The following is a 12,795-nucleotide window of genomic DNA, read 5'->3' as shown; positions in this document are numbered from 1 at the left end:
CTTCTGCTGTTTTCTCTCTGATAGAGAGATCTGCTCTGTACTCTTCCTTTCAGAAAAAGAGAGCTGGTGTTTATGCCCTGGAGTTCTCTTGATGCCCAGCTTTTTTACTTCTCTTTCGCTCCTCCCCATAATGAGTGGTCATCTGTTGCCTCTCAGATCAATTTGTCAGACAGTTTGTGAATGTGTGTGTGTGTGCACTTGCATGTCTAATTGTTTATGCCTGTGCATTGATGTATAATCCTGTTCACAAGCCTGCAAGCACATTTGGGCTAGCAAGCATGTCTAAATATAACTACAGTCATAAGTACAAGCAGATTCGGCTTGTCAATGTGCACTTATAGTGCCCAAATACTACAGTGATCAATAGAGATCCATCTCCTCCTCAGCAACACTACTTCCTGTCTCCTTCCCAGTGCCAGCCTGACAGATTAGAAGCTTTGTAGCCATTGAAGTACGAGCATGCGGTAAAACAAAAGGGGCCGCTCTCTTCTGTCCAGCTAAAGGCTGGTAATTACCAGCCAGCCATCTCTGATATTTACAGCATCCAGAGAGCCGCAACTGTCAATGCCATCTTGCTAACTGTCTGCTCTTTTTGCATTTAGAAAGATGAGGCAAAACAAATGAAGAGGCCTTTATATTTCCTTCAAGATGATTTTTCTTTCCACAGGCAGCCTTTTACTACTTGGTTCTATTTAACTAAAAGCTCCTCACGGTTGAAGTGGTATGTTTATGTGTGTGGGTAGGCAACCATTAACTGTCACAGGCTAAGATGGAGCCCAGCCGAATTAAAAGGAACAACTTGGTCCAACACAGCAAATCACTATGAGAATTTCCACGTTGATGGACACAAGCGCGGACGTGCACGCACCGAACTAACCCTTAAATGTGCAGTTGTTGTGTTTCTGCATGTGGCAGGGAGATTTCCTGCAGGTGGGGGAGTGTTGGAGTGGGTGGATGCCTTGAAGTGTGGCGTAGCTTGATGGCACCACTGCAAACTCATTCAATTTGTCTATGGATCCCCCTCCGCACGAACACACACAGATTGTCTTTTGGCGGCGTGGGCAGATGCTCTGAAGCAGGGAGAATGGCTGCACCAGTGCGGGCTCTCTTTGTCAACCCCTGGAGTGTGTTTTAAAGGATGATGGGATATGGGAGGGTGGAGAATATGTCATATTATTTTATTCTCATCTTTCCCTCCTGCCCTCGCGTTGATGTGCGTGGACGTAGTTCAGTGAAACAGACCCACTTTATTCCATATTTTGTCCTCTTCCCTAACCTCCCTGTCTCTCTCGTTCGTTCTCAGAAGTGTGTGTGGGTGATTATAGTGTGGATCTGTCTGGATTTGCTTTCAGCACACGCTGTCATTGATTCTGGTTTAGGCATATATTCTACTAAGTGAGCGCACTCACTAGTCTCTCTAGGGGAATTCTGCATATGAAAGGTGAAGATGGTCACAGGAACCCTTCGACTTTGTCACTGATTAGCTTATGGTTTTTTTGACCTGCCATCTACACCGAGAGCGTTGTCAAGGACATCGATGAAGCTTGGCAGAGGATTGGGCATTTAAAGTAGCACCTCAGAGAAGTGAAGAGTTATTTGTTAAAACCCCAGCCTGCTTTCTCTGCTGAAATATGCTCTACAGAAAGTGTCTAATTTTTTTTTTTTTTTTTTTTTTTTTTTCTTCAGCTTAATTCAATATAGTTATTTAAAATAATAGCTTTTGAATAAATGCATGTTTTGTTTTGTTTTTTTATTTTTGGTTTGGTTTTCTATTTTTCAAAATGCTTGTCCCTTGCAAGGTTGAAGTTTTATATTATTTTAGGTTAATTTTTTTTAAGTGTGGAAATGTCTGTCATTACTTTTGAGCAGATGCCATCTTGAGTGTTTCTTCTAGTTTAGGCGTATCTTCTACTAAGTGTGCACTGACTAGTCTCCCTAGGGGAATTCCAGTAGGCCAGTGGAACCGTTTGACCTGTTGTATTACTTTGTAACTGATTAGCTTTTAGGTTTTTCAATACACCATCTAGACTGAGAACATTGCCAGGGACATTGATGAAGTTTGGCAGAGAATTAGACATATAACCTCATTTAACCTCAGAGAAGTGCAATGTTCTCTGCTAAAACCCCAGCCTGCTATGTCTATTGCTGTTATATTTTCTATGAACGAGAAACACCATTCAGGCCAATTAATATGTGTTTGTTTTTATGTTCTTACAAAAACATTTTAATAGAAAACTGAAGAGCCCCGGAGGCCCGTGAACTGCAGGGCCTCGGTTGGCCAACTCCTTTTATCCAATTAGGAGAGAGACTAATTGGTCTCTGGAATGTTTGCTGTGTTTAGGTGTTGCTTCAGTGGTTATTCTCAGATCATAATAAATGTAGGTCAAACATGATTGGCTGTAATGAGTTTAATAGGCAGGTTATTAATCGTCTGAATGTGTAGGATGGTGGTTGAATGGAATTATGGTGTTGAAACTACTCGGGCCGAGGTGTCAGCTTAATTGATTTTCACATCAGTGAATAACAGTGAGACAGGTGAACAGCGAGAGAGTGAAAGGAAGTGTGGGAATTAGAGACATTCAAACCAATATGGTGAAATTGTTGCAATCTTTTCATTCATTCCATATATAAATATGGCTTGTACCTAAATGATTGAAATAAGTTTTACATAAGTTGCAACTATGTATATATTTTGTTTTAGAAAATGTTGCTTTTAAAAGGTACTATATGCATAAATGCTTGAAATTATTTTTGTACACAATTAGAAGTTGCATCTATGTATACATTTTATTACAAAACTGAAAATGTATTTTTTACATTTTCAGTTGCCTTCATAGTCTACTTGGTTTAAAAATTTGAGGAAGATTCAAAAAAGTGTTTGTTCAAACGGACATGATGTTATTAGCCTGTGTATGGCACATGTTGATGCATATTACATGTGTTTTATGACCTTCATCACAACTGCAAACCAAAACAGTTGCCATATCCTTTGGTTTTACTCCAACTAAGTTTTTTTTACCCACAGTCATTTTGATCTGTTTTTTTTTCCCCCTGAGCTTTCAGCTATTTTCTGTCATTCTTGAAGCATGCTGGTACCATGGCATGGAATGGCTCTTTGACGTTTTTTGTGTTTCCCTTCAGAAATCAGACATTTTCTCAGCTGTTAAATTGCGCTCACATTGCACTGAAGGGAAATTAATTACTTTCTCTCTCCGCCTCCCTGTTTTGGCGGAGAACAGGAATAAGTGTCACCACAGGGGAGAATTCATTTTTTTTGCCACAGAAGTCATTGAATTCTGTGTGTGTGTGCCAGTCTAGCAGTTTCAAGCCCTCTCTCCTTCTCCTTCTATTTCTCTTGGTTTGTCTTTTCATGTTTAGCCCCTCTGCTATTCGTGAATTCTCCTGCCAGCTCTCTCTATCTGTAAACATGCTGTCTTTACATTTTAGTGCTGTAGCCTGAAAGATGTTCTGCCTCTCACAGATTTAGTCTTGGCTTATGATTAGCTGATAAGTCAAATACTTTATCTTCTGCTTTCAGTCCCAGATATTTGCATGTTTACTGTTTGGTCATGCATTTTAGTCTTGTGCTTGGTATAGCTGTTCAGTTTACAGTCCTAAAAACCAGGAAGAGAATTAGCATTTTCAAGCCATGGATTCCTTCAGGAAGTTTTAATGAGTCTATGGTTAATGTTAACTTCCCCTTTAATTTTAATATGAATTTATTAAAGTGACAGTGAAAGTGACATGAAGTGTAGCCAAGAATGGTGTCCCATACTCAGAATTTGTGCTCTGCATTTATCCCATCCAAGTGCACACACACAGTAGTGAATAGTGAACAAACACACACGCACACACCCGGAGCAGTGGGCACCCGGGGAGCAGTTGGGGGTTTGGTGCCTTGCTCAAGGGTCTCACCTCACTTATGATATCTGGTCATTCAGTCCCTCCACCTACAATCCGTGTTGGTACCGAGATTTTGTAGACATTTCATATTTATGCAGTAAGTTGTTTTAAAATGGCTTTTTTAACATTAACATTTGAAATATGTTTTTGCTTAACTTATGTTTTAGATACAGTATGTAAAATGTGGAAGTCTCTTCAAGTAATCTTAACCACAAATTTGATTCATAAACCGCTATTTTAAAAACGTATTAGTTATTCCAGACCGAACCTTAATTTGCATTCAAATTAGCATTCTGAATTGGCCTTCAAATAGACGTCATGACTGAAGAGCTCTTTATTCTTTTTCCCTTTTGTTTTAATTATATACATTTTTATTTCCCCTGCAAAAGTACAAAAGTCAAGTGACTTTCTCTCTGCTTCCCTCCTTTTTCTCAGTGTGAGATGAAAGATGTTGAGAGTGAGGAACAGCGAAACTCTTTGTTCCTGGAACTGTTGGAGTCTAGCAGTAAATGGGAGGAGTTTCAACACCTTATGCTCCTCCTACAGGCGTGGCCACCAGTGACTGACAAGAGCAGGTAAGACTTTGGTATTGACACTCAATTTCCAATTTATATATTCACTTAAAAAAAGTATTATATAAGGTATAATGTACAGTCAGCTGGTCATTGTCACAAAATATAAATTCTGACAGGACGATTAAGAGAAGATCAGACCAGTTAAAACTACATTATTCCACTGATTACACAGATATTTCACGGATAAATAAAACATAATGAAAAATGTAGGAGATTGGTTTCCAGTGATGGCATTCAAAGCTAATGGTCATTATACTAAATACAGTGTCTGACTGTAAGAATGCCATGATTGACCAATCAGAAACAGGTATTTTAAAGAGACCAGTATACGTGCAATACGTATTCATTTGCCACAAGCTGGATTTATTTTTCAAAATAATATCCTTATGAATCTGTTGTTCTTTGATTTTTCCCCTCAATATACTGTGTGTGTGTGTGTGTGTGTGTGTGTGTGTGTGTGTGTGTGTGTGTGTGTGTGTATATATATATAAAAACTGTTTTCTCAGATGTCTTTGAATTGGCGTGCTATTAGACCATTAAGTGTGATTGTAGGTTTGATGAGGTAAATTGTGTATTATATAACTGAATGAGTTTTTGAGGTTAAAGTCGAGGCTACCAGAGTGTGCGCTGATGATCGGAGAGCTGTTCTGTATTCAGATCAAGAATATAAGCCAGCTGATTATGCATTGTGCCACATTTTCAAATAGCTTGAGGTTTTTTGTTTTCATGAAGAGTTTCGAATGAACATTCTTAGAGAAGTTAGGTTTGTGTGCGTTAATGTGAGTTTTGGTGTGTTTGTCATTATTCTCTTTGGCATGTAAACAAAAGGTGAGTGCGATAGGGAGTCAGCTGTAGAGAGGATAAAGGAGAGTTTGACTATACATTCATGTATTCACAGAAGTGCACGTGACCATTTGTGTATCATCACTTAAGATTCAGATGGCACATTTGCTGTCTCCTGATACACCTGTCTTGTCGCTCCTCATTCTGTCTTGCTTTAGTAAGTCCCAGAAAAGGCCATTCGAATGGAAATCAATTGAAATCGACACACCACAGAGCTTTGGGTAGCAGCCTTTTCTTAGAGGAAGACACTGGCCACACCATGATCTTTTTTAAAATATCTCTAATGTTATTGCTTTTAGAGCGTCGCAGTTCTCATTCAGTAGAACCGTTGCTTGTAGAGTCTTAAAGGGATATTTCTGTTGTCACCTTTATGTCATTTCAAACCTGTATGACTTTCTTTTGTGGAACATAAAAGAAGATTATTATTTTGTTCATACAATTGAAATTAATGGTCACTTGTTTGGCTACCAACATTCTTTAAAACATCTTTGTTGTTGCACAGACAAAAGTAAGTCATATAGTTTCAGAATGGCACATGGGTGAGTAAAAAAGGGTGAACTATTCCTCAAATTATTCTCCTAACAAGAGTTGAAATCGAAGTTCTGGTGGTACTTTTAATTTATATTCATGAGGTCTCCATAGATAAGACAGTAAAAAACTAAAAAAAATTATGTCATTATTCATTTACTTTAATGTCATTGTAAACTTGCTGTTGTTTTTCTATGAAATATAATATGAGAATTTTGTCAAATCTTATAGTGACCAGTTAAATTACAGAAAATGGCAAGAAAAAAAAACGTTAAAAAGAAAAACATCATAAAAGTGGTCTATGCCTCATATGCTATAATCTTCTGAAGTCATACGATAGCTTTGCATGATTTAAGTCAACTAAATCAAATATGGTAATGGCATAGATTGGATGTCAGTAATATCAAACATAATTGGGTTTTGCATTTCTTGTAACCAAACACCACAAAGTCAAGCTTGCTTCAGTGCCTGTGATTTGAGAGCTGTAGCAGCTCAACTTAAATTTCATTTTATGACTTTAGAAGACTTGTAATACAGTGCATGCATTATATAGACCAATTTAAGGCACCGTTCATGGTGCTTTTATAGTTAAAATCATTGTATTATAGAGGAGATCTAGGTGAAGATTCTTTGAAATTCTCTGTTTGTGTAAAAATGACAGCATGTGGGTTTAAAAACAAGTAAATGATGAGAGAATTTTGCTTTTTTTAATGAACCTTTCCTTTAAATAAGTTTTCATAGCCAGCCTGTGTATCCTTTAACTACTGTAATAAATGTAATTTAGTTTTCCAGGTTTCTCGTAACTGGATTGTGTTACTATCTATAGTACTGTTGAACACATTCTGTGTATGAAAGGCCAACTTCAATTATAAGTGGAATCAGTGTGTGTGTGCGATTGCATTTGATTATGATTGTGTGTTAATCTCAGTCGGCAGTAGAGTTTGTTAGAAAGCTTCTCTCATTTCTTGTAAGAGTTCAGGAGCTAAGCATATGCACAGTTTTGTAGCTGCACGCGTGTAATATGCCGTGATAATCATGATTGGATTTCTTTTTCATTATACAGACGCATTCCTATTAAAAGTTTCACGGTGCCACATGAACATTCATGATTCTTATTTCATGTCATTACATCTTTAACACTGGCCTGTTTTTGTATGTTGGTCTTCTGAACACCTTCAGACACCTGTCTCTCTCTCTACACAGGTTAGAGACGGAGCAGAACCCCTGGGTGTGTCTTACATCCGCCCTGCTTGCATACTCCTCAAGCCTTGCTCAAATCAACATTGGGAATGAGGTTCTAACTATGTGCCGATCGCTCTACACGACCAAACACAAACTTAACCCCCAGGTAAGAGTGTGTGTGTCATCATCTCTACACACAAGCAGCACTGACAGCATGTTTAATGTCAAAAAAAAAGAATCTGTGAAGATGCTGAAAATGCTCCTAACTTTGCATTAGATCTCTGTAATTTTCCTGTAACATGTTACTGTGAGTTCAGTTCTGCTATGTTGATTGTAGCATGACATTCACACTTCACTTGTGTTTATTTTAGTGCATTGGGTACATTTCGTCTCTGCTGTTGAACGCTGGGATTAGGCTGCCTGCTCTGAAGTTGATGACAGAGAGCGAGGATGAGCATCTGCGCAAACTGACCCAGGATCAGATCAAAAACATCACTGATGTAAGTTTCATTCTGATTGCATTTTCTCTCGCAGGCTGAATCTGGTGCCCCATGGCTCAGTAACCACAAAGTGGACTTTTTGTGAATTCAGTTAAGCCGCTTCATGCATTTCTCTTGATTATGTGTTTTCTGGGAAACTTATCCATGACTTTGGTGTTTCTAGTTTAACACTCTAACAGTCGATGTACAGGAACAGTGTTTTTTAATTATAGCTGAAATTGATCAATTTGAATCTTCATTTTAAAGAACCGATGCTGATTCTTTAGTTCCAACATCACTCTTGTAGTCTATGCTGTTTTTTGTTAATGTGTGAATAAAACATCACTTAACCTTACTAGTAGCATGCCTGGAATTAAATCTTTATATTTCAACAACGGATAGTTATATTAATAAAAAAGTTTATATAAAAACTGCCTTATGCAACATAATTTTCATTTAAATTTCAGTTTTTCTTTTTTTTTATTTATTTATTTCAATAATGATAATGATTTTAGTTTTAGTTTAAGTTAACAATTACAACATTGCTGAACTTATTATAATGAGAGCGGTAGCCACATTTTTTGCTTGCAGATCAGGTTTAAAACTATTTAAAATTATATTAAATTGATAGATTAATCAGATTAAATTATAAAAGGTTTTAGTAAAGTTAACATAGTTGAGAAGGTCACAGATTGGAGCGTTGTTTACCAGGCCATTCAGCATTTTCTAAAAGTGGCCTCCAGGTTAAAAAATGTAAGTATTCCTGTCCTTTGTGAAAAAAGGGGTTGTCATTCACAACCCATTGTTGGATAGTTCTAACGGTCAAGGATTTATTCTTGTCAGCTAGTCACCGCTGTCATTAGTAATGTGGATTCAATTAAACTAAACTAACTGTTGACACCAGATGTGACTGTGAATCAGATATATGCTATCAGAGCTCTGGGCGTAAACTCTATCTCTCACTGACTGCAGGTCAGATAAAAGCCAAGCCCTCGCATCGCCATCAATTAGTTTATCCTCTCAGCTCTGCTAGAGGGCTGGATAAGCAATGGCTGTTGTCGGAATGGCTACGCATTAAAACACGTAGACTTTTCCCAGATACTTCATTCCCAATACATTTGTTAAAAATAGGATGTAAAAACAGTCTTTCTGAATTTGCTGAAGTCAGTTGGATTGATAGATTAGCTTATGACAGCCCACATTTACATGTCAGTTGCTGTAAATATTCAGTAAATGAATCCACTGTGAAGCAAAGAGGACCAAGTTTGACAGTTACTAACACCAAACACCTAAAGATAGGACAGTATGTCAAAACCTGTGACTTTGTTCACTTGCATATTCTTCCAAAGGATCCTACCGTTCAGAACGAGAGAATGAAGTTTGTTTTTAACAGGGTCCCTTATCATAGCCTGATCATAGAGCACAGCTTGAACCACTACGCTACCACCACAGCTCACCGCGATGCTGTTAGGGTTCACCTAAAAATTCATCATAGCCCAAAAACTGACTAGGGAACTGACTGGATAAGCTGCGTCTCAGAAGGATCAATTAGAGCTCACATTCTCACTGACTCTAGATCAGATAAAGCCATGAAACTGAGAAGAGCTCACTTAATATGAGAGTAATGTCCTTCTCTCGGGGCAAGGGTGATGTGCTTTCATCTCCAAACCTGGCAGAGAGATAGAAGAAAGCCAGACAGAAAGGAATAGATGAATTTGGGTATGTTGTTGCCTTTTTTTTCTTCTTTTTTTTTTAACAAGTGATTCATTCCGAGCTGCTTTGTTTGTGTGTGTGCTCGTGTTTTTGTGTGCTCATGCTTGTATATGGCTTCAGTTGTGGTGGTCTAAATTATTATGCCTGATCATGAATTGTGGTTGTTTGTAATAATATTATTGTGCAAATACCATGGATTTATGTCCGACCCTAAAAAACATTGGTGTGAATGGAAAGACCAAGTTTAAAGAGTACCCCCAAAAATATTTTAAGCATTTGTAAGTAAATACCTCCAGGAGAAACACATTTAAATATTTATGCAATATTATGTAAAAATTATTATGAGTTAAGTGCACGCACAAGATATATATTTTTTTAATATCTAAATCTAAGTAATATCTAAAATATTACTTATGTAAAATATTATTAATACTAAAGTGGACCCTCCAGAGAAACATTTTGAAGGTTTTTAAGTATTCAAAATATCATTGTTCTATTTCTGTGCATTATTTATTTACAAATCCTTAAATTTATTATATATCAATATTGTCAAGCTGAACAAACTAATATTTTTTTATTATACAATTTATGTTATACCATTAATCACATTTATATGTAAGACAATTAATTCATCAAACAAAATGATTTGTGGTGTCTTTTTGTGTGTCTTGTTCTTCTCTGTTGTGGTAGCCAGTAAGTGTATCTTGTTGTAATCTATCAGCACAATCTGATTTCAGTGCTAGAGGGAGTTTGCTTCCCCTCTGAACGCTCAAGACATTGATTTATTTAGTAACCCTTCTGCCATACTCCAGCCTCCACACACACACACACACACGTACACACAGTATGTCCTCGTTTCCCCTTCTAAACTGTTGCTTACTGAAAGCCTGACATTTTGCAGCATTCTCAGAAGAGCAGTTGCAACTGTCATAATGTTAGATTTTTTTATTTTATTATTTTATTAAAGGAGTTATATGATGCTGCTAAAAAGAACATTATTTTGTGTATTTGGTGTAATGAAATGTTTTTATGTGGTTTAAGGTTAAGGTTAAACATTATTTTCCACATACTGTACATTATTGTTTCTCCTCTATGCCCCGCCTTCTGAAACACATTGATTTTTACAAGGCTCATCGCTCTGAAAAGCGAGGTGTGCTGTGATTGGCCAGCTATCCAGCTTGTTGTGATTGGGCGAATGCCTCAAGCGTGTGATGGAAATGTTACGCCTCTTAACATATTGTGATGCCTTGTCCGGCCGGAGCGACGAGACATAAACATAAAACCCATTATAAACGTGGTATAAACGTGTCTAGTCATGTCTTCTTTTGGAAGGCAAAAACAAAGTAGTTTCTCTTTCTCAACGAAACAGCGTCACACACCGTGGCCTTGTGTGAGCAAAGGCCGGAGGCCTAGAGTGAGTCGTGGTCTACAGTGAACCGCGGCTGGCTTGAGTGAGCAGAGGCAGGCAGCTTGAGGCGGATTCTACGAAGGAGCGTACCTTGTGCTTGCGGCAACCACATGGACTCCGCTTCATCCACAGTGCAAAGTTGATGTATTTCCTCAGCGACCAGCACGGATTAGCTCCAGGCATAACAAAGCGGATATCATCCTCTTTTGGAAGGCCAAACAAAGTAGTTTCGCTTTCACAGTGAAACACACAGCGTCTATACGACATGGCGGCGGCGGCAACAACAATACTACAACGAGAATAAAAATTACGCCTTCTTTCTTTGCGTGAACATTTGGGCGGCGTTATGCAAATCTTCCCACATACTGACATAGAGATGTGGGGGCATGTTAGAACGAGCCGTTTCAGGGGGGCGTGGACGAGTCTCAACTTTTATAAAGAATATCTCTGTGGATTTGAGACTTTAGTCTTTGCAACTTTACAGATCTTCTTTATTCACCAAGAGCTTGTAACACTCCAAAGAGAAAGGAAAATTTGAAATTGCATCATATAACCCCTTTAACCTCTTCCTATGTTCAGCCACATTAACATTACTGTAAAACTCATTCCAAACAACATCTTTTCCTGCTTTTGTTGCATACGTGATTAATCAGGATCTTCCAACCAGTGATGTCATTGCACAGGAGCGAATGGCAACCTGTCATCTTCACAAAAGTTATCAAGTATCATTCATCTTTGACTCCTTCCGCTATGTCTTCTCCACAAGTATTCGGTCACACCTCAGCCCCTGTGCTTCCTTTTTCCTCACCTATTTGAATAGACTCATCAGTGCCATTCAATTGGCTTTCTGTACTGGGAGCAATTACGTACCGCTCACCCCGTCTCTGTTTGTATTGGGCGATCTGATGTGCATTGTTCCTGCTCATAATAAGCTTGTGTTTTATAATGGACTTATTGCTCCGGAATATGAATCATGTTGAATAGGCATGGCTTTTATTATTCTCTGTGATGAGGTTGTTTTTTATGGAGATTATTTTGTTTAATTAAGAACAACAATCGGAAATAGAGGGGAAATTATGAAGTGATTATGTAGGTTATTGTGTTCCTTTATTATTTATAATTTTAAGTGGCCTGTTATTAATTTTGAAAGTTATGCGCTGCTTGTAACTATTTGTTTATGTGACAGTCTTGTCAGTCTTGCTGTTGAAATTATCTTGTAAAACATTTGTACAGGCGACGGCGTTTCACTGACAAAAAAAGCTTCAATTAGACCTTTCAAAGCTAATTGATGTAAACATGCATGTGGAATAGAACAACGACCAGAATCTGTCAGACTGTGAAGATTTGATCCTAGAGATGTAAGGAGTCCACCATTAAGACTATCACTTCTTAATTTTCTTCTCTGCAGGAGTTTGCTCGATCCATTGTGTGAATAGACCTGGTCTTTCTAAGAAATCACAGTTCAGGAAATGTGAATGAATGGGTCTGTAATGTGAAGAAAGAGGACATGAAAGAAAGGGACAGTAGTCGACAGTTCGGCTGAATGACTTTGGTATAGGCCATTTTTAAAAGGGTCATTCTTTTCTTTTTTCCATCTCCAGGCATGCCAGCATTCAGCAAAATCTCCCAGAAGCTATTTTGCTGGGAAATTGTTGGCACTTCAACACTTGCACCTATATGTATTTTTAGTTCTCAGTCCATTACCTTTACTTTAGAACAATTTCTGACTTAAAAAAAACAGTTTTGGTCATTATTGATTCAGAGAAAATCTGTCAACTCAGCACAGGTATAAAGGTAGCCTTTTGCTTCATATCATCTTCCTATTTTGTCTTCTTTTCACATCAATTATTGTGGAGTCTCATGTTGTTTATCTATTCAGAGGTTGCCGAAAAATTTTCTGTCATTTACCAGATAAAAGAGAAAAAAAATTAGTCTACAAGAATGCATAAAATTGGTTAAAAGTGACTGTTAAATCATTTATAATGTTACAAAGGATTTCTATTTCAAATACATTAGGTTCTTTTGAACTTTCTATTCATTAAAGAATTCTGAAAATAAATGATTGTGGTTGTCGCTTAAAAACAAAAAACTGGAGACTAGAGTTTTTATAATATATTATTAAAATGAAAAATGTTAATGTTAATTCATAATATGATGTTTTTTT

The 12,795-nt window shown here is 37.5% G+C and overlaps 1 protein-coding gene across 1 annotated transcript in view; it reads left to right on the top strand.

Moving 5' to 3' along the window:
- nbas (NBAS subunit of NRZ tethering complex) overlaps window positions 1-12,795 on the top strand; it is a 130,988-nt gene that overhangs the window by 111,765 nt on the left and 6,428 nt on the right. The window contains exons 49-51 of the mRNA XM_042777908.1: window positions 4,339-4,478; window positions 7,053-7,197; window positions 7,403-7,531. Coding sequence (XP_042633842.1) covers window positions 4,339-4,478; window positions 7,053-7,197; window positions 7,403-7,531 — 414 coding nt within the window. The remainder of the gene's footprint in view (window positions 1-4,338; window positions 4,479-7,052; window positions 7,198-7,402; window positions 7,532-12,795) is intronic.

The sequence above is a fragment of the Cyprinus carpio genome, chromosome A20, assembly GCF_018340385.1.
Source record: "Cyprinus carpio isolate SPL01 chromosome A20, ASM1834038v1, whole genome shotgun sequence".
NCBI lineage: Eukaryota > Metazoa > Chordata > Actinopteri > Cypriniformes > Cyprinidae > Cyprinus > Cyprinus carpio.
Note: the sequence above shows the minus strand (reverse complement) of the source record. Positions and strands in the feature narration are given on the sequence as shown.